This window comes from Schistosoma haematobium, chromosome 1, assembly GCF_000699445.3.
Source record: "Schistosoma haematobium chromosome 1, whole genome shotgun sequence".
Lineage (NCBI taxonomy): Eukaryota > Metazoa > Platyhelminthes > Trematoda > Strigeidida > Schistosomatidae > Schistosoma > Schistosoma haematobium.
Window position 1 is genome coordinate 1,502,153 of NC_067196.1, and position 23,755 is coordinate 1,525,907.

The 23,755-nt window shown below is 38.5% G+C and overlaps 1 protein-coding gene across 3 annotated transcripts in view; it reads right to left on the minus strand.

Annotated features, from left to right (window-relative positions):
* Nucleotides 1-23,704, minus strand: part of CDK11A_1 (Cyclin-dependent kinase 11A) — a 44,755-nt gene extending 21,051 nt beyond the window's left edge. The window contains exons 1-3 of one of the 3 annotated variants that reach the window (XM_051208925.1): nucleotides 21,358-23,704; nucleotides 16,199-16,787; nucleotides 13,981-15,466 (exon numbers count right to left, since the gene is read on the minus strand). In XM_051208925.1, coding sequence (XP_051072883.1) covers nucleotides 13,981-15,204 — 1,224 coding nt within the window. In that variant the 5' untranslated portion in view covers nucleotides 15,205-15,466; nucleotides 16,199-16,787; nucleotides 21,358-23,704. Of the gene's footprint in view, nucleotides 1-62; nucleotides 5,755-7,495; nucleotides 7,524-13,980; nucleotides 15,467-16,198; nucleotides 16,788-21,357 lie in introns of those variants that run through there. The other 2 variants (XM_051208924.1, XM_051208923.1) reach the window with 2 other exon arrangements.
* Nucleotides 23,705-23,755: the final 51 nt, after the last annotated feature.

Here is a 23,755-nt window from a genome sequence, read left to right on the forward strand (position 1 = left end):
CTGTAAACCATTATTTTAAAGGAAATTTTAAACAAAAGCATTTTAGCTGTAATTACGATTACCTCTCTGCTTTGAATCCGATTGTTTCGAAGACTGATACTTCCGATTAACTTCTGAGTCTTCCACTTTTGGATTAGAGTGGACACCTTCTCTTTCACTGCTGGAGGTAGAATTTTCTTTGTAATATAATGGACGTCCATGTTGGTTCGACCCATGCATTGACTCTGGATCTATGTTATCGCGTATTCTCTTCTTCTCACGCTCACGTCGTTCATATCTTTCATGTAAACGGTTCCGATATTGATGTTCCTCAAGTGTCAAATTTGTGTTCCCTGGAGGATATTTACTGGAACCTGATTTTTCCCGCTTTGAATTCTCATAACGTCGGTCCTCTTCACTAGATGCCTCACCCTCTTCTTTATCAAAATGAGTTATTTGTTTGCTGTTATATTCACGCTTTGAATCAACTGGTGGCATACCAGAATCATTTTCATCATCTGAATAAGCCTCTCCTTCTTCACGGGGCGAAACAATAGTACGACGGCCTTTATCGCTTAGATAAGCTGGTTTAACGTGAAACTGTGAAGACTTTAAATCTCCTGTGTAACTGGTACCGGTTCTTTTGAAAGTTACAGGTGATTCACCTTCATTCTAAACCATAAGTTGACCAAAACTTAATAAGCAAGCGCTTAGTTACGACAGTAAAACAAAATTAAGTCGGAACGGTATGAGCTATTTATGAACCTGCTATTTAGAGGTAACGTACCCGGAGAAATTTTAATTATGAGGTTACGCAGAACAATTTAAGAAACGTTAGACGTGGGAAAACCACAACTAATATTTTCTATCCAGACTGAGATAAATTGCCTAAACCAGCCACGATTTTTATATCTATCCGCTCACTTGATCATGTGAAGCAAGTTACACTAGCAAATGTTTTAAGGATTCACTTTTTCACTGCAGTGAAAACTTTCAGCTAAACACTTTCCCACTTCAGTCAGTCAGTTATATGCAACATGAAATCTGATATACATGTACATCGATTCACATTCCCAAACTACATTGAAATACCCAGAAAAAATTACTCAGTCATATCCCAGAGTGGTAGGAATACTAACGGCATCAATGGTAACAAAAAAGATTACATAAAGAAAGTATAAGATTGTGGGAATCAAGATCTGAGAAAAAAGACGAGTGAAAGCATATGTCCCAATGCCATCGATCCTAAGTCATCTTATGTAACATCTCTATCAATGGTTACGATAACCACACTGTACCTAACTAGATAGTCTACACCTAACTACATTACTCGGTCCGACAATCAGTGACCACATCGAATGATGCCATACATAGGTTTAGCAGCCCCTAGCTTTCTTCCAACCTGTTCCTACATAATATATCACTTATCGGCGTAGACAGTGGTTGAACATGAGTCAAATATGTTCAAGCCACCACAGTTAACGAAGATTCATTACCTTACTACTTCATTCAATTCAAACGGGTTATACTAGCAGTGCACATCAATCGTTCCCCGCAGATTGTAATGTTAGTAATTTTCGGCCAAAATCTATCAGACTTAAAATCCTTCAAACAGCAGAAGCTATTCACATTGAAAGATTAGAGTTTTGTGTACAAAAGAAACATCTTCCACAGCTTCTGTTACCATGGTAAACCTTGAACACAGTAAGTCAATAAGCATTTCAGTTATGAAAGAAACCAGTTTGACTAATATACGTAGAGCCTTCTATTTTAAGTCTTCATTAATAATTTTATCTTATTCAGATATTGTTATAATTCAAATATCTTTGGATTATTAATATCACGTAAATATATGGAAAATTTAATGACCACTCACCCAATTTGCTATCTCTTACTAACTTTATATAACTTCATGAGTTACTTCGTCTTTAAAGAAACGTTTAGTTTGGTTCGCAATTGTATGATTAGTCCCTTCGCTCTATTATTTGTAGTTATTCTGACTATTATTTAACGTATAAACTTATGGAAGTCAATAGTACATACTAACAATTTTGCGTTATTTTGTTAACAAATCTGAAATTCATGTGCTATAACTCTTAGATATATTTGCAGTAAAAATGCTTCTTCGGGAACATTAATGTGGATATTTAATTATGTAACTTAATGAGAACCTACCGAGAACAATATTCTATATATAGTTATCGTTGATTTCAATTATTAGGACCAAAACTGTAAAGATGATATCCATATTAAAACGACAGTATATAATCAAATTCTTTTATGCCTAGGTACTTAAAAACGCAACATATATGTCACATGAGTTCCACAAAGTTCAAACAAATTAAAACAACTTGTGAAAACTTGTGAGACTGGAAAATGACCCTTACGAAATACAACTCCAAACATATTCCGTGATATGAAGATGAAGTTTGATTAAAATGACCGACATTTCATGTGGCAATATGATACCAAGGGATTAGAAGAATGCCAAACTACTGAGAGAGTTTTATTTTAATGGTTCTATACATGTCAAATCCCAATACGACAATAGGCTTTCTGGGGTTACTACCGATCCTTAGCCCAGATGAGAGGGGTTGGACATGAAGTCAGCAACCTCATTTCATAGAAAATAATCTTACTAAAAGACGCCAACCAGAAAAAAATCTAAACCACTTAATTATTATTTATTTATTTTAACACATAGATATTGGTACAAGGAGGCACCAAATAGATATGCGCCACAGAGATCTCATTTGATATGTGTGAGGGCTGTGATACTGCTCGGGTGCCCAAACCGAAGCAGGTGGTTTCCTCGGCGGGCCACAACCGGAGCCTTCGATCCACAAGGCAATGGAGCATCGTAAAGAGATGCAGTCCCATGGTAGCCGGTGACCAACGATTGGTTCATACGCCATTTGTTCGCTCAGGATACTGGAGACAGCCCATGTGCACCATCGGGTTGCAATCAGGGTTTTCCAACTCCACTAGGTGAACTCTCCATGTCTACCAACCCGGTTAAAGCGCCGGACATTCGCTTTTGGTCTTTTAAAATTCATAAACAACACCCCCGCCACGAGAAGGCAATGAGTAGGACTTCCCTGGCAGAGGCTATATACGCGTGGCCATGTGAGAGCATTTCGAGAAGTAGAGCGGACCCTCCTCACTCTCGGCCGTACCAGGGCATTTGTCCCGAAAGTTGAAGGATCTTCATTTAAAAGAATTATAACGGCTTATAGCGAAAGCCGAGATTCTTCGGAAGTCACTCGGCAGATACTCCTTTTAACAACCTGAATGAACAATTAATATGGATACCTGGAATGATTGGACAATGTGGGAGACCGAGAGGACCAGTCAGATAGCTACGGAAATGAGAAGGTACAACTTAGTAGTTATCAGAATAAGTGACACCTATTAGACCCAAGCTGGACAGAAGAGGTTAGGTTAGGGAGATATGCTGTTGTACCCTGGTCATGAACGAGAAAACGCTAGCACCGTGCACGCAGGAAGTTGCACTGATGCTATCCAAAGAAACACGAAAAGCACTTATGTGAAGGGAATCTCATGCATCCAGAATCATCAAAAGGGGATTACAATGAATTTCATTTAATTTTATGCACCAACCAATGATAGCAATGATGACACTAAAGATCAGTTTTATGAGAGGCTGCAATAAATCACAGCGAGGTGCCCAGAAAAGACCTGACCACTCTGATTGGAGACCTAAACGCCAAAGTCAGAATGGATAACACCGGATACGAAGATTTCATAGGACGATATGGACTGGGAGAAAGAAACGAAAGTGGTGAGACACTTGCAAATTTATGTGAGTTCAACAAATCGGTTATAGGCGGCACAATATTCCCACACAAATACACACACAAAGCCACTTCCTTATCACCGAACCACACCACAGAGAATCAGGCTGATCATATTTGCATCGATAAGAAATTCAAAAAGTCATCGGAAGACGTGAGAACCAAGAGAGGAGCTGACATAGCTTCAAATCACCACTTGATGGTTGCCAAGATGAAATTGAAACTAAAGAAGCACTGGACAACTAGACAAATAGCATTACAAGGGTTTAATATAGTCTTCCTTCAAAATACTGATAAAATTGGCGAATTCAAAATAAGTCTCAGCAATGGGTTCCAATAAGAGGAAACTACTATAGAAGACAATTGAAAACGGATTAGAGAAGCACTAACTTCGACGTCACAGGAGGTTCTGAGACGCAAGAAGCATCATCACAAAGAGTAGATCTCCATCGAAACTCTGTACACGGTTTAAGTAGGGAAATACAAGAAGACAGGAATTAAAAACAGTCAAACAAGAGCAAAGAAAGTCAAGGAAGAACATGGAACACATTGCGTCGGGGATTGGAAGCAGACATCGAGAGAATGAGTGGAAACTGGAAACAACCGGGAAGGATTGTCCACAACAGAGTTCTATGGAGAATGCTGGTGAGTGGCTTATGCTTCTCTACGAGGGGTAACAGAAGTAAGTAATGTCAGACTTATAAAGATGTGTCCACACAACGAGCAAAGGGAGGATGAACAAAGATAAACTCCGTGCGTTGTACTTTGCAGCTAAATAATTGGATCAAGCCATTAATTAGATACAACTGTAGATAATAACCTCATAATATTGATAAAATATCAACGATGGATTATACAATTGCTCCTGAATGCCCTGGTACGGTGGGGAGAGTTAGCTCTCTCTCTCTCTCGAAATGCTCTCACATGAACACGCGTATACAGCCAATGTCGAGGAACTCCTACACTGCTTGTTGTTTACGAAATCAAGAGGACGAAAAGCAAATGTTTGACGCTCCAACCGGGTTGGTAGACAACGACAGTCCATCTAGGGAGTTGGAAAACCCTGATTCCAAACCAATAATGCACATGGGCTGGCTCCAGGATCCTGAAATAGCAAATGGATTATGAACCAATTGTTGGTCACCGGCTACCATGAGACTGCACCTCCTGATGTTGCTCCACTACCTTGAGGATCAAACCTTCAGGTCGAAGGCTCCGGGTGTGACCCCTAAAAACCACCTTCTTTGGTCTGGGCACCCGGGAAGTATTACAAGCCACACACAAATCAAGTGATCTGTGTGGCGCATATGTATTCGGTGCCCTTTGTACCAATATTTAAGTGTTCAAATAATAATATTATTACACAATAAACAAAGTTTGAAATCAATAGCCAAATCAATCAAATTAATAGAAATACCATAAACTAACATAGTCCAACTCATCATCTATTTCCACCAGGAAGTCCATTTGCTGTCTGAAAGAAAAAAATAAAATATCATAGTTTCAAACAGAAGAGAATATATGTCTTATTTAACACAATATATGAGCATTTATTACGCCAACAACGGAAATTTGTTCGAACTTAAACCATCATGCTACATATCCAGAATCAACCTTTCAAGACATTTTTTGGGAAGGGAAACATAAGTCTTTGAGTTTCGACAATTCACGAACAGCACCGAAAAAGGTCAAGAAAGCAAGCAAGGAATGAAGTTAATAAAGGGAAAGTTCGAATACATAGAGAAAAAGTATATAGCTCGAGATTTAGACTATGTTAAATTGTGTTACAACACAGAAGGCTTGCTGAATACGATCCTCGCGAAGGCCAGAACTAACAGGTAGAAGAAAGGTAACATAGAAGTCGATAACATTAGATCAGAAGTATCCACACTATTATTTAACTAATATTTAACATGTCTGTACTTCTCATTAAGTTGATTTGCTCGACTAATGGGCCGTCAAGTTTTTCTCAGTATTTTTAGTTCACTAGTATTTCTGATAATGTTAATAAGTGATAACTTAAATCCACGCAATTTCATGAGACTGTGCGCATATTTCTCTGATTCTATTAATCTAGTCATATCACAGACAATGTAGCACCCTACAAAATGTATTTATACACTACCGGCAAGGAATTTATACCAGAACCAACAGGAAAATCAACGAAAGGAAAAGAAAAAAACTGACAGTAAAAGAAATAAGAAACTAAGAAAACTGTTCAAATACTTTCCTATGAATCACATAAGATTATTAACAAGGTTATTCAACACAAAATTACAAATTTGCATTAGTTTATTTCAATTTGGTTCACCCTAAGTTCATTTTAGGAATAAGTTCCCTCGGCGACACATGTACCTTGATAGTTTTCGTCCCGTTCCATCAGTTTTAGTCGGCTAACAAGACTTTTTCAAGAGATAGGACATGATGTAGTAACTTGTATAATCATTACAAAGCTAAGTATATTATTCGAAATCGCTACCTTAAATATTCGCAGTTTGGTCAACCAGTCAGTCACCTACACTGCAGGATCAGGCACATATATGCATCTGTGCAAATTGCCACACCTCATTAGCACAACAAGATGAACATCAAATTCATAGAGACAGTTACTTCAATGATAGTAATATATAAGAGAAAGATTGCGAATAAAGATATAATACAAGAACAAAGAATTAGTTCGTAGAAAGAAAGGTATAAAGTGATTTTAATCTAATGGTTTGATGCACATTTGACAAAAGATGAGTTGAGAATCCGGGAAATATCACTACCGATGGATGCTACCTTCAAACTTCTTGTATCTAGTAAGTACTGTATTTCACGAATTCCTTCAACCAGTTCTTTCATGGCTATGTTTGGTTTGATTTCATATACTGGTCATTTAACATATGAATTTCACCATTCTGACATGGAAGTTGTACGGGAAGCAAGATTCCGGTACATTCCCAAGTCATATATAACGCCGGGATAGAACTAAGGACAGGCTATTATTGGGTTTGTTTCCAATATTCCGGAGTAATATGGATTATCCTAATAGGACATCCAGTGAAGCTTTCAGTAAACTAAGTTTTGGAATGTTAAGTTATGGTGTATACTGGGGAAAAATCATCTTTCAGGGGCGAACGGTAAAGAAATTGAAAATAAATTAATCCCAAACGTAAAAATAAACCGGTTCTCAAATCTAACACGACAAGAATGGATGGTGAGACACGAAAAGACTATCTGCCATGGGATTCTGTTCAGACATTTACAGTTAAGTTCGACTCTCAGACACAAATAATGGTAAGATAGCCTGGTGTGAGTCGGTTGAAGGCTTGCTCCTGAGCAACATTAAATCACGTGTTTACTATATTCGTGAGCGTTGTAAAGTAGTAGACGGAATTGACGTTTGAAGAGCACGTTCGATTCACCAAAAACTGCCTAAATACAATGAACGCGATGTTATCATCAAAATCAATCAAGCCTATAGTTTGTAACAGTCAAGTAACCAATCTGTGTAGAGACTAGAATGAAGACTTCACAATAAGGTAACTATACAAGATTTCAAAGAAGCAACAAATGATATGTTTTCACTGACATCCTATAGAATCCACAAATTCATTGCTGAATTACTAAAGACAGTAGATGAAGTCTTATTAGAATAAAAACGTATCAGTACATTGAAATAAAAAGAAAGAGAAAGTCACCTCAAACAACGTACTTACGAGCGTTACAAACAGAACTTTGAAAATTGTGGGAAAACTTGTCTAACATATGCACAATAAAAAACTATGCGAAAGATTATAAATTATACTTCTTATTAAAGCAGATCTTATAAGAATATAAAAAACAATTACGCAGCACAGTATTTCAATGTACAATAAAAACTTTTTCCAAAATTTGTTAGTTTATCTCTTTTAAACACAGCTAACACGTTTTGCAACTTCTGCCTTGACTCTTTGTTCGACAGTTTAGTCTCCTACGTATCAATCAGAAAAGCAATACTTCGATTCTCTATCAATTTAAAATATGTAGCAGTCTGATACTATCCAATTTTTAAGTTTTCTTCGATCTGTGAAGTAGAACCGTGAAATTACCGCGAATCCACAAACAAAAAATGGAGAACAGACCAAAACGTATCAGTATGAGATGTTTTATGGAAACTTCTTTGAGAACATCACTACAAAGATATTGAAGATGGCACAGGTATTCAGGGCTTGACAACGCTTTTACCAGTAACACCTTCTAATATAACTCGTACCCACCAAGAGAAATCAAAAGACAGAATCGGGGAGATCAGAAGTTGTATTTGACGATTGCCGATATATCGGAATTATCGGATCTAATCTGGCTAGCGATTGCAGTAGCAGTTGAGCACGGCGTTCTCACACGTGATCTGGTGCGGATGCATGCCCGAGCGCCTTCAGCTAGGTGAGTCCACTAAAACATGTGGTCAGCATCCAATGTCAAAAACTTACAGAGCTATTTACTTTGGGGATTGATTTACCGCTACCGATCACTCCCTCCCCCAGCATCTGGTCGTCTTTCCTTACTATAGGGGACCATGAAGTTCAATATAGTAAGAAAAAGTACAATGAAAATTTCGGCTCCTCGTAAACATCATCGTTCTTTTCCAGCCGTCCTGGAAAAGAAAAAACAAAACGTAAGTGCATGTCTAAATACACTCGTACGAGCGTAAAGACACAATCCCGGCGAAAAAATTGAAAATAAAGTCCTGTACACGTAATATCGTTAAAAAATGGATTTTTATGTTTTTGAACTATAAATATATAAACATAATAAAATTGTTTTTGTAAATATTACATATGGTAAGAAGAAAAATCGAGATAATATAAAATGTCAAGTATTGCCTTACGCGCAATACTCGTTTAAATGTTCTGGAAATCTTACTCTTCTTCCAGAACGTGTCGTCTTAAGTTTATTTTCTGATAGTACTGAAGTATCTTCGTGTGTGATGCCTGTCGGTTGGGGTATTATAAGCGTCGGAGTCGTGTTGTGCGATTGTACCAAAGGAAAATCGACGTGATTAGGATTTCCTTCAAAAATACGCTACTTTGAGGCCATCGATGCTGATGCTATCGTTTGTTCCGTTCTTATAGACTATATAGTACTTAGATTCACGTTGAAGAACTTTGAAAGGTCCTTCGTATGCTGATTCGAAAGATCGTCGATGTGAGTCTCGACGGACGAAAACGTGTGTACTATATCGTAAGTCAGGTTGAACGAAAACGTCAGTTGATTGTGGTCGAGTGGAAGCTGGTTTGACTGAACGCACAGCGTTTGTAAGCCTGTTCGTGTAGGAGGTTGGATCCATGCTCATTGAAGAGGGTGAAGGACGAACGAATTCTCCTGGAAGTCGAAGTGTCATTCCATGAGTGAGTTGAGCCGCAGTGTATCCAATGTCAGCTTTCACTGCATTGCGGATACCTAGTAAGGCGAGTGGAAGAGCGTCGGTCCACTGTGAAACGTTTGCAGCTGATAGTGAAGCTTTTAGTTGTCGGTGAAAACGTTCTACCAACCCGTTTGCTTGTGGGTGGTAGGTGGTCGTTCGGAAGCGAGTGATTCCTAAAAGTGTGGTCAGATGACGGAAAAGTTCAGATACAAATTGACGTCCGCGGTCTGTAGTGATGATTGAAGGGCAGTCGAAGTTTGCTACCCATCGCTCGACGAAGGCGCGAGCCACTGTTTCAACGGTGATGTCCTTGATAGGCCTTGCTTCTGGCCATTGAGTGAAACGGCCTACGCAGGTTAAGAGATAATAGTATCCATTTGAATCTTGTGAAGGTCCTACCAAATCCAGATGAACATGGTCGAAACGAGCGTCGGAACTTTTGAAAGAGCCAAAGGGACATTTATTGTGTCTGATAACCATAAATTTTTGGCAGCTTGCACAGTAGCGTGCCCACTCCCTCACGTCTTTATTCATGCCAGGCCAGCAAAACCTTTCTGCTATAAGCTTGATGGTTGCACGAACGCCTGGATGAGAAAGCTTGTGCAACGTATTGAAGACATTGCGTCGGTAATGTTTTGGCACGATTGTGCGATTCCTGCCTGTCGATGTGTCACAAAGTAAGGTTTCCTTACCTGTTCCCATCTGTTTGATGCGTAGTTTGAGGGTTGTAGACGATAACTCGTGGTGAAGATCAGTGTCTTCTTTTTGAAGCTGGGCGAGTTTAAGAAGGTATATTCCTTGGAAACTGTTCAAGGAAGTTATGTGAGACAAGGCGTCTGCAACTACATTGTTTGCTCCAGAAATGTGTTGAATATCTTAAATAAACTGCGAAATGTAGTCCAGTTGTCGAGACTCATGAGGTAAGTACTTGTCTGAAGAGGAGCTTAACGAGAAAGTAAGGGGTTCATGGTCAGTAAAACGAGTGAGTTCACGGCCTTCGATATAATGTTGAAAAACCGTACAGCACAATACATAACTTGGAGTTCCCTACCGAATGTGCTGTACCTCGATTCAGTATGTAGCAACCGTCAAGAGAGAAATGCCAATGTTGCCAGGAGTGGTTGACCTATTGTTGTAAGACTCCGACTGCTCAGTCGGATGCGTCTAATACGATAGTAATGGGTGCTTTAGTGTCTTGATGAGCAAGCATTGTTGCTTTCGCGATAATTTCCTTAATTGTGGAGAGTGCTTTTCGTGCAGTGTCGTCCAACTCAATGGATTTTGCATTTCCACGAAGTTGGACGGTAAGAGGTTTCATGAGTAACACGCGTTTCTGTATGAAACGTCTATAGAAACTTACGAGGCCGTTAAACGTTCGTAGTTGCTTGATCGTGGTCGGTTCTGGGTAATCCAGAATGGCCGCCACTTTGGTTCTAAGAGGTCGGATACCTTGAGCATCGATAGTGTGTCCCAGAAAGTCTAATGAGTCGGTTCCGATTTGACATTTCTGAATGTTTACAGTAATGCCATGTTTTGTAGTCGTTCGAAAACAAGATCCAGATGCTCGTAATGTGTTTCTCTGTCCGGACTTGCGATTAAACAGTCTCCAACATACGCATGTACGAAGGTGAGACCTCGAAAAACGTCGTCTATGAACCTTTGGAGGGTATGGGCGGTGTTTCTTAAACCGAAAGGCATTCGCAAAAATTCGTAGATTCTGAAGGGAGTTATGATAGCTGTTTTCTGTATGTCGTCAGTATCCATAGGGATTTGGTTTCACGCTTTGACCAAGTCGATTTTTGAAAATACAGTTGTACCTTTCAAGGTAGCTGTCAAATCGTGAATGTGAGGCAACGGGTAACGATCGGGAATAGTTTGAGCATTCAGTCGCCGATAGTTACCAGTTGGACGCCAATCGTTGCTGTCCTCTTTATGGACCATGTGCAACGGAGATGCATATGGGCCACTTGACGGTCGTATGATCCCTAAGTCTATCACGTGGTCGAACTCGTTTTTCGCCAACCTTAGCTTTTCTGGGGCTAGTCGGCGTGCTTTAGAGAACACAGGTGGTCCTGTAGTCGTGATGTGATGTGTAACGCTGCTGGTTACACACGGCGACTTCAGTTGCGTTTGGAGTATCCCAGGATACTTATCGAGTAGTGGTTAATAAAATGGGTCTATCGTATGCTTAATTGTGACTGGAGATAATCTACAACCAGAAAAGAAGTTATGCAAACAGATAAATTAGTGTTTCTGTCTACTAGCCTCCGTTTGCGCGTATCGATGATTAGATTGTGGTGTTTTAGAAGGTCTATACCAATGATTGGCATAGAAACATCTGCAACAACGAAGATCCAGTGTATGGGTTTGCGTAAACCCATGTTAAGGTAAACGTATATCTTGCCAGACGTAGCGATAGGCTTCCCGTTTGCCGCCTGTAAGTTAAGAACCGATTCGTGAAGCCGGTCGTTGTGATTCGCTGGGAGAACGCCAATTTCTGCACCAGTGTCGACGAGGTAGCGAATTCTCGTTGTCACATCAGTGACGTATAACAGACGGCTATGTTCGCCGGCTACGGTTGCCTTTAACGCGTACCGTATTGGAAGTTTCCCGAGTTGTTTTTCGAGTCAGTCGGTTTTGTGTTTGGAAAATTGCAGGGTTTTCTGCAATTTCTGGAAGACTTTCCATACTGGTTATGATACCAGCACCAGTCGGGATTGTCTGTCTCTCGTGGTCTAGAGACAGATTGCTTACGTGAAGTGCTTCTACGTGGGGTGTGTGATCGCTTACGGTCGTTACGAAGATTTAGATGACGCGTGAGTGTATGACATAACTCGGTTATGTCATTCTGGGCCGTTTGAAGCTTTTCTTTGACTGGAAAAGACCTCGGCATTAGATTTCGTGATTTATAGGATGTGGTCGGCAGATGCAGCCAGCTCGTCTAAGACGTTGTTTCGAAACGAGACCAAAACCGTTTGCATTTGTTGGGGAAGTTTGGACAAGAAAAGTTGTTTGAATAGGCGTTCGTCGAAAGTTCTTAGTCCTATGACCTCTCTCATCCTTTGCAGCATGTCCGTCGCAGAAGCGTGTTGCGGGTCTATGTTATTAAAAAGTTGGTCTAACCTTTGTCGATCGGTTAGGTCTCCTTTTTTAAGGATAGAACGCTTTAAGGTTTCGTAAGGTTCAGAAACATCACTAGTAAACATACTAGGTGTTACGTACCTGTTGAATCCGCCTTGACTACTGCGAGGAATTGTGCATGTGTGTCGTTCACGCTGTGCTCGTGGAAGTCGGCTTCTGCATAGCAAAACCAGGCTTCGATATTGTCGGGCCAGAAGGGCATGAATTGGAACGAGGGTGAGAACATAGTCTTAATCTTAAATACCTTGGGGGTTTGTTCAGTCATGGGCGAAAATTAAGTACGAGAATACACGAGTGAAAAATATATAGATATCCAAAAACGCGGGAAAAAATATCACAATGTATAAAAAATTAAATTAGAGCAATGATATATAGAATCCCAAAATGGAACAGACCCACAGTTTACGATTTGGTGTACCAGATCACGTCGGTCTCACCAATGAAGATTGCACAGGTATTCAGTGCTTGACAACGCTTTTACCAGTAACACCTTCTAATGTAACTCGTACCCACCAAGAGAAATCAAAAGACAGAATCGGGGAGATCAGAAGTTGTATTTGACGATTGCCGATATATCGGAATTATCGGATCTAATCTGGCTAGCGATTGCAGTAGCAGTTGAGCACGGCGTTCTCACACGTGATCTGGTGCGGATGCATGCCCGAGCGCCTTCAGCTAGGTGAGTCCACTAAAAACGATCGAACGAGAAAGACAATCAAAGAGACATAGATTATTGTATGGATCAAAATCTAAGGAGAGGATTAATGGGAGGGATGGAGAAGTGATTTAGCTTACTGTATTTTATGGAAATACGTCCATGATTATACCCAGAAGTTAAACTTAACAACAGCGATGAAATTATTGATACTAACCAGTAGGTGAGGCGTTGAAAAAACAAGTGATCAAATCAATTAGCTGTATCTCTAACAAAGATGCAGATTAAGGTTTCAATATTACTTTCAACTATGAAAATGCCCATGTGTATCTCATTAGTATGACATCTAGTAATTCACCTACTATCTCCATACTCGTAACATAGTCGTGGCTATGTACAATATTATTATTTTATGAGTCCAGATCCAATGGCTAATTTGTCTAGAGGTTAGAGTGTTCGTGAGCGCAACCGAAAGTAATGAGTTCGATCACCGACGGAAAGATTGTGGATGTGCATTGATGAGGTGTCCTATACTAAGTCGGAACAGATGTCTAGTACTTTCAGGTTTTCAACGAAAGTTCAAAAATTTCCACAACCACTGCTCCAATGAAAAACATGTTCTATTAACGATTAGTTCATTACATGTTATTCTCCAATGTCGATTTTAGGCATTTTACAACGATGTAACCGCGTTTCGTATAAAGACACTCAATGAGGAGGATTTGAATTTCATGAGTACCAGTTCCACAAAGATTGCAGTGCCAACTAGCATCAAACTTGAGTTTAGGGTTTCTTAATGCCTGTCTCTAATTAACAAACATCAGAACATGGTGGACGATATAATGAATCACTCAGACTAATGACCACATTGGAACTTGATCAATGGAATTAAATCAGTGTTGAGAATCAGACAAGTATGATATTGTTAATTACTCAATGTAGAAAATAAATACATAATCACTATTTAATACATTTAAAAAAATAAAAAATTTCACCCTTACTTGTATAGATGGGAAATAGAATGGCTTCCCAGGTGGTTTATTCTTAAAGGAACTGATTTCATCATCATTAACAACATCATCGTCTTTATGAAGTTCAACATCATCAAGTTTATGATCATTGATATCGTCATCATCATCATCCAAAAAACCATTATCGGGTACTCCACCTTCTTCACATTCAGATGAAGATTCCGAATAACCCGGATAACGCGGAGGAGGTGGTAGTCTGTTAAATTCACCTTTTATATCATTCCCAATTATTTTATTTCCAGCAGGAAATAATACATTCATTTCCTTAGATTTTCCACCAGCTTTCTCATTGATATCAATATCTGCTATCTTGTTATAACTAATGTCATGATTATTTCGTCGACTATTGCTATTATCATTGATATTGTGTGGATCTGAGTCACTTTCTTCTGAATACTGTTCACCACCTTCGGGTTTATTTACTACTAACTTATAGAGATTGCGACTACTTTGTTCATAGTCTCCTTCCAGTTTTGAAGTGGATGATATCTTTCTCATTGTTGATCGATTGTTTTTCATTTTCGAACTCTTAGATGAGTGTTTTTTGTGTTTACTAGATTCTGTTCCAAGAGATTTTGACATTTTACTTTTGGTGCGTCCAGTGGTTGAGTGTGTATGTGAATCTTCTATTTGTAATTCATGATTTTCATTGTCTTGTGATAGTTTTTCACGTTTACTAGCCAAATTTACTCCATAATTAATACTTTCAGATGTTTCACGTTTGTCACCTTTACGCTTATGTTTCATTTTTACCGATATTTGATTTGGACCAATATAATGACGTGTAGATTCAGGTGGTGGAGCAGTTTCTCTAGCTTCACGATGATAACGTTTCTTAGAATAGGTATATGATTCATCAAGATCATTGGGTGATTGAGAAGAGCGTCGAAGTTGTTGACCACTTGTTAATGATGTTGATGACTTACGATATCCCAAAGGTGATGAGTGTGATGAACAACCAGTGTATGCAGAAACTTTACTTAGTTGAGATGAAGCGGAAGATATGGAATCTAATGAACCTGAACGACTATGTTGGAGGGATCCATGATGACGATCTGGAAGTTTGGTATATTTTTGAATTGACTCCCAAGTATTGTAGTCTAAATGACTACTACTATTACCAGATTGAATTTTTCGTTGCTTACTTTCCTTTTTAACTTTTAATGTTGTCACCTCTCGACTTTTTGATGTCATCTTCTGCTCTTTTTCTTTTCGATCACGTTTAGATTTTTAGATTTCGATTTACGATTTATCTCTGATTGTGAAGGATTTAGTTCATCTGTATAAATAGTTTGCGATTCAATCATTCTATCAGTTACAGTAACACAACTTGATTGATTTTGACCATATTTTAGCACATATTCCTCGCGTTCTACTTGTAAAGCTGTTTTGTATTGTCGATTGTCTTGAGGTGAATTTTCTAATGTTTGATTAACCGTAGACACTAATATACGATCTAAAGAAAAACAATGTAGAAATAACAGAATCCCAAGTACAGTTAACAGGTAAAACACAGACAGATAACAGATCTGATCGACAATATATCTATCAGATTTTGTAACATAAACATAATAACCCGCATCTAATATTATTTGTTTTTTGTTCACTGAAGCTAGTAAGGTCGGATGAACCAGAACATGACACTAGTCTCGAGGCACTTACCGCTGATCCGAGAAGTCTAGAGGTACGCAACGTTCTTAGTTTTCAAGATGATGGGAACTAACCGGTAGAAACCCCAAATGACATAGCCACAAGTTGATAACTGTAACTCAGATGTAGTCACTCATTACATCCTAATAAATTTAAAAATCTTAGTACTTTTCATTCAGTTCCTTTCATAACTCATCTTGTTGATTTTATGACGAATGAATACAGCTGCTCTACTGAAAATGGTTTCCAGTAGTGTCACCTAACATCTCCAATGATTGATTGCAGTTATTGCCCAAACACTTTGATCCAGAATATCTCAACCTTAAGATAGATTTTAGACCATGAGTCAAGGAATTCATGAATTAGTGAAACATCCTGGTTTGACTACCCCACAGACTTCTAACTCATTCATATTATATCAACCCATATCGGGTTACGCAGTGGGTGGGTATAAATCTGAAAATCCATCCTAAATTCTGTAAACCATTATTTTAAAGGAAATTTTAAACAAAAGCATTTTAGCTGTAATTACGATTACCTCTCTGCTTTGAATCCGATTGTTTCGAAGACTGATACTTCCGATTAACTTCTGAGTCTTCCACTTTTGGATTAGAGTGGACACCTTCTCTTTCACTGCTGGAGGTAGAATTTTCTTTGTAATATAATGGACGTCCATGTTGGTTCGACCCATGCATTGACTCTGGATCTATGTTATCGCGTATTCTCTTCTTCTCACGCTCACGTCGTTCATATCTTTCATGTAAACGGTTCCGATATTGATGTTCCTCAAGTGTCAAATTTGTGTTCCCTGGAGGATATTTACTGGAACCTGATTTTTCCCGCTTTGAATTCTCATAACGTCGGTCCTCTTCACTAGATGCCTCACCCTCTTCTTTATCAAAATGAGTTATTTGTTTGCTGTTATATTCACGCTTTGAATCAACTGGTGGCATACCAGAATCATTTTCATCATCTGAATAAGCCTCTCCTTCTTCACGGGGCGAAACAATAGTACGACGGCCTTTATCGCTTAGATAAGCTGGTTTAACGTGAAACTGTGAAGACTTTAAATCTCCTGTGTAACTGGTACCGGTTCTTTTGAAAGTTACAGGTGATTCACCTTCATTCTAAACCATAAGTTGACCAAAACTTAATAAGCAAGCGCTTAGTTACGACAGTAAAACAAAATTAAGTCGGAACGGTATGAGCTATTTATGAACCTGCTATTTAGAGGTAACGTACCCGGAGAAATTTTAATTATGAGGTTACGCAGAACAATTTAAGAAACGTTAGACGTGGAAAACCACAACTAATATTTTCTATCCAGACTGAGATAAATTGCCTAAACCAGCCACGATTTTTATATCTATCCGCTCACTTGATCATGTGAAGCAAGTTACACTAGCAAATGTTTTAAGGATTCACTTTTTCACTGCAGTGAAAACTTTCAGCTAAACACTTTCCCACTTCAGTCAGTCAGTTATATGCAACATGAAATCTGATATACATGTACATCGATTCACATTCCCAAACTACATTGAAATACCCAGAAAAAATTACTCAGTCATATCCCAGAGTGGTAGGAATACTAACGGCATCAATGGTAACAAAAAAGATTACATAAAGAAAGTATAAGATTGTGGGAATCAAGATCTGAGAAAAAAGACGAGTGAAAGCATATGTCCCAATGCCATCGATCCTAAGTCATCTTATGTAACATCTCTATCAATGGTTACGATAACCACACTGTACCTAACTAGATAGTCTACACCTAACTACATTACTCGGTCCGACAATCAGTGACCACATCGAATGATGCCATACATAGGTTTAGCAGCCCCTAGCTTTCTTCCAACCTGTTCCTACATAATATATCACTTATCGGCGTAGACAGTGGTTGAACATGAGTCAAATATGTTCAAGCCACCACAGTTAACGAAGATTCATTACCTTACTACTTCATTCAATTCAAACGGGTTATACTAGCAGTGCACATCAATCGTTCCCCGCAGATTGTAATGTTAGTAATTTTCGGCCAAAATCTATCAGACTTAAAATCCTTCAAACAGCAGAAGCTATTCACATTGAAAGATTAGAGTTTTGTGTACAAAAGAAACATCTTCCACAGCTTCTGTTACCATGGTAAACCTTGAACACAGTAAGTCAATAAGCATTTCAGTTATGAAAGAAACCAGTTTGACTAATATACGTAGAGCCTTCTATTTTAAGTCTTCATTAATAATTTTATCTTATTCAGATATTGTTATAATTCAAATATCTTTGGATTATTAATATCACGTAAATATATGGAAAATTTAATGACCACTCACCCAATTTGCTATCTCTTACTAACTTTATATAACTTCATGAGTTACTTCGTCTTTAAAGAAACGTTTAGTTTGGTTCGCAATTGTATGATTAGTCCCTTCGCTCTATTATTTGTAGTTATTCTGACTATTATTTAACGTATAAACTTATGGAAGTCAATAGTACATACTAACAATTTTGCGTTATTTTGTTAACAAATCTGAAATTCATGTGCTATAACTCTTAGATATATTTGCAGTAAAAATGCTTCTTCGGGAACATTAATGTGGATATTTAATTATGTAACTTAATGAGAACCTACCGAGAACAATATTCTATATATAGTTATCGTTGATTTCAATTATTAGGACCAAAACTGTAAAGATGATATCCATATTAAAACGACAGTATATAATCAAATTCTTTTATGCCTAGGTACTTAAAAAACGCAACATATATGTCACATGAGTTCCACAAAGTTCAAACAAATTAAAACAACTTGTGAAAACTTGTGAGACTGGAAAATGACCCTTACGAAATACAACTCCAAACATATTCCGTGATATGAAGATGAAGTTTGATTAAAATGACCGACATTTCATGTGGCAATATGATACCAAGGGATTAGAAGAATGCCAAACTACTGAGAGAGTTTTATTTTAATGGTTCTATACATGTCAAATCCCAATACGACAATAGGCTTTCTGGGGTTACTACCGATCCTTAGCCCAGATGAGAGGGGTTGGACATGAAGTCAGCAACCTCATTTCATAGAAAATAATCTTACTAAAAGACGCCAACCAGAAAAAAATCTAAACCACTTAATTATTATTTATTTATTTTAACACATAGATATTGGTACAAGGAGGCACCAAATAGATATGCGCCACAGAGATCTCATTTGATATGTGTGAGGGCTGTGATACTGCTCGGGTGCCCAAACCGAAGCAGGTGGTTTCCTCGGCGGGCCACAACCGGAGCCTTCGATCCACAAGGCAATGGAGCATCGTAAAGAGATGCAGTCCCATGGTAGCCGGTGACCAACGATTGGTTCATACGCCATTTGTTCGCTCAGGATACTGGAGACAGCCCATGTGCACCATCGGGTTGCAATCAGGGTTTTCCAACTCCACTAGGTGAACTCTCCATGTCTACCAACCCGGTTAAAGCGCCGGACATTCGCTTTTGGTCTTTTAAAATTCATAAACAACACCCCCGCCACGAGAAGGCAATGAGTAGGACTTCCTGGCAGAGGCTATATACGCGTGGCCATGTGAGAGCATTTCGAGAAGTAGAGCGGACCCTCCTCACTCTCGGCCGTACCAGGGCATTTGTCCCGAAAGTTGAAGGATCTTCATTTAAAAGAATTATAACGGCTTATAGCGAAAGCCGAGATTCTTCGGAAGTCACTCGGCAGATACTCCTTTTAACAACCTGAATGAACAATTAATATGGATACCTGGAATGATTGGACAATGTGGGAGACCGAGAGGACCAGTCAGATAGCTACGGAAATGAGAAGGTACAACTTAGTAGTTATCAGAATAAGTGACACCTATTAGACCCAAGCTGGACAGAAGAGGTTAGGTTAGGGAGATATGCTGTTGTACCCTGGTCATGAACGAGAAAACGCTAGCACCGTGCACGCAGGAAGTTGCACTGATGCTATCCAAAGAAACACGAAAAGCACTTATGTGAAGGGAATCTCATGCATCCAGAATCATCAAAAGGGGATTACAATGAATTTCATTTAATTTTATGCACCAACCAATGATAGCAATGATGACACTAAAGATCAGTTTTATGAGAGGCTGCAATAAATCACAGCGAGGTGCCCAGAAAAGACCTGACCACTCTGATTGGAGACCTAAACGCCAAAGTCAGAATGGATAACACCGGATACGAAGATTTCATAGGACGATATGGACTGGGAGAAAGAAACGAAAGTGGTGAGACACTTGCAAATTTATGTGAGTTCAACAAATCGGTTATAGGCGGCACAATATTCCCACACAAATACACACACAAAGCCACTTCCTTATCACCGAACCACACCACAGAGAATCAGGCTGATCATATTTGCATCGATAAGAAATTCAAAAAGTCATCGGAAGACGTGAGAACCAAGAGAGGAGCTGACATAGCTTCAAATCACCACTTGATGGTTGCCAAGATGAAATTGAAACTAAAGAAGCACTGGACAACTAGACAAATAGCATTACAAGGGTTTAATATAGTCTTCCTTCAAAATACTGATAAAATTGGCGAATTCAAAATAAGTCTCAGCAATGGGTTCCAATAAGAGGAAACTACTATAGAAGACAATTGAAAACGGATTAGAGAAGCACTAACTTCGACGTCACAGGAGGTTCTGAGACGCAAGAAGCATCATCACAAAGAGTAGATCTCCATCGAAACTCTGTACACGGTTTAAGTAGGGAAATACAAGAAGACAGGAATTAAAAACAGTCAAACAAGAGCAAAGAAAGTCAAGGAAGAACATGGAACACATTGCGTCGGGGATTGGAAGCAGACATCGAGAGAATGAGTGGAAACTGGAAACAACCGGGAAGGATTGTCCACAACAGAGTTCTATGGAGAATGCTGGTGAGTGGCTTATGCTTCTCTACGAGGGGTAACAGAAGTAAGTAATGTCAGACTTATAAAGATGTGTCCACACAACGAGCAAAGGGAGGATGAACAAAGATAAACTCCGTGCGTTGTACTTTGCAGCTAAATAATTGGATCAAGCCATTAATTAGATACAACTGTAGATAATAACCTCATAATATTGATAAAATATCAACGATGGATTATACAATTGCTCCTGAATGCCCTGGTACGGTGGGGAGAGTTAGCTCTCTCTCTCTCGAAATGCTCTCACATGAACACGCGTATACAGCCAATGTCGAGGAACTCCTACACTGCTTGTTGTTTACGAAATCAAGAGGACGAAAAGCAAATGTTTGACGCTCCAACCGGGTTGGTAGACAACGACAGTCCATCTAGGGAGTTGGAAAACCCTGATTCCAAACCAATAATGCACATGGGCTGGCTCCAGGATCCTGAAATAGCAAATGGATTATGAACCAATTGTTGGTCACCGGCTACCATGAGACTGCACCTCCTGATGTTGCTCCACTACCTTGAGGATCAAACCTTCAGGTCGAAGGCTCCGGGTGTGACCCCCTAAAAAACCACCTTCTTTGGTCTGGGCACCCGGGAAGTATTACAAGCCACACACAAATCAAGTGATCTGTGTGGCGCATATGTATTCGGTGCCCTTTGTACCAATATTTAAGTGTTCAAATAATAATATTATTACACAATAAACAAAGTTTGAAATCAATAGCCAAATCAATCAAATTAATAGAAATACCATAAACTAACATAGTCCAACTCATCATCTATTTCCACCAGGAAGTCCATTTGCTGTCTGAAAGAAAAAAATAAAATATCATAGTTTCAAACAGAAGAGAATATATGTCTTATTTAACACAATATATGAGCATTTATTACGCCAACAACGGAAATTTGTTCGAACTTAAACCATCATGCTACATATCCAGAATCAACCTTTCAAGACATTTTTTGGGAAGGGAAACATAAGTCTTTGAGTTTCGACAATTCACGAACAGCACCGAAAAAGGTCAAGAAAGCAAGCAAGGAATGAAGTTAATAAAGGGAAAGTTCGAATACATAGAGAAAAAGTATATAGCTCGAGATTTAGACTATGTTAAATTGTGTTACAACACAGAAGGCTTGCTGAATACGATCCTCGCGAAGGCCAGAACTAACAGGTAGAAGAAAGGTAACATAGAAGTCGATAACATTAGATCAGAAGTATCCACACTATTATTTAACTAATATTTAACATGTCTGTACTTCTCATTAAGTTGATTTGCTCGACTAATGGGCCGTCAAGTTTTTTCTCAGTATTTTTAGTTCACTAGTATTTCTGATAATGTTAATAAGTGATAACTTAAATCCACGCAATTTCATGAGACTGTGCGCATATTTCTCTGATTCTATTAATCTAGTCATATCACAGACAATGTAGCACCCTACAAAATGTATTTATACACTACCGGCAAGGAATTTATACCAGAACCAACAGGAAAATCAACGAAAGGAAAAGAAAAAAACTGACAGTAAAAGAAATAAGAAACTAAGAAAACTGTTCAAATACTTTCCTATGAATCACATAAGATTATTAACAAGGTTATTCAACACAAAATTACAAATTTGCATTAGTTTATTTCAATTTGGTTCACCCTAAGTTCATTTTAGGAATAAGTTCCCTCGGCGACACATGTACCTTGATAGTTTTCGTCCCGTTCCATCAGTTTTAGTCGGCTAACAAGACTTTTTCAAGAGATAGGACATGATGTAGTAACTTGTATAATCATTACAAAGCTAAGTATATTATTCGAAATCGCTACCTTAAATATTCGCAGTTTGGTCAACCAGTCAGTCACCTACACTGCAGGATCAGGCACATATATGCATCTGTGCAAATTGCCACACCTCATTAGCACAACAAGATGAACATCAAATTCATAGAGACAGTTACTTCAATGATAGTAATATATAAGAGAAAGATTGCGAATAAAGATATAATACAAGAACAAAGAATTAGTTCGTAGAAAGAAAGGTATAAAGTGATTTTAATCTAATGGTTTGATGCACATTTGACAAAAGATGAGTTGAGAATCCGGGAAATATCACTACCGATGGATGCTACCTTCAAACTTCTTGTATCTAGTAAGTACTGTATTTCACGAATTCCTTCAACCAGTTCTTTCATGGCTATGTTTGGTTTGATTTCATATACTGGTCATTTAACATATGAATTTCACCATTCTGACATGGAAGTTGTACGGGAAGCAAGATTCCGGTACATTCCCAAGTCATATATAACGCCGGGATAGAACTAAGGACAGGCTATTATTGGGTTTGTTTCCAATATTCCGGAGTAATATGGATTATCCTAATAGGACATCCAGTGAAGCTTTCAGTAAACTAAGTTTTGGAATGTTAAGTTATGGTGTATACTGGGGAAAAATCATCTTTCAGGGGCGAACGGTAAAGAAATTGAAAATAAATTAATCCCAAACGTAAAAATAAACCGGTTCTCAAATCTAACACGACAAGAATGGATGGTGAGACACGAAAAGACTATCTGCCATGGGATTCTGTTCAGACATTTACAGTTAAGTTCGACTCTCAGACACAAATAATGGTAAGATAGCCTGGTGTGAGTCGGTTGAAGGCTTGCTCCTGAGCAACATTAAATCACGTGTTTACTATATTCGTGAGCGTTGTAAAGTAGTAGACGGAATTGACGTTTGAAGAGCACGTTCGATTCACCAAAAACTGCCTAAATACAATGAACGCGATGTTATCATCAAAATCAATCAAGCCTATAGTTTGTAACAGTCAAGTAACCAATCTGTGTAGAGACTAGAATGAAGACTTCACAATAAGGTAACTATACAAGATTTCAAAGAAGCAACAAATGATATGTTTTCACTGACATCCTATAGAATCCACAAATTCATTGCTGAATTACTAAAGACAGTAGATGAAGTCTTATTAGAATAAAAACGTATCAGTACATTGAAATAAAAAGAAAGAGAAAGTCACCTCAAACAACGTACTTACGAGCGTTACAAACAGAACTTTGAAAATTGTGGGAAAACTTGTCTAACATATGCACAATAAAAAACTATGCGAAAGATTATAAATTATACTTCTTATTAAAGCAGATCTTATAAGAATATAAAAA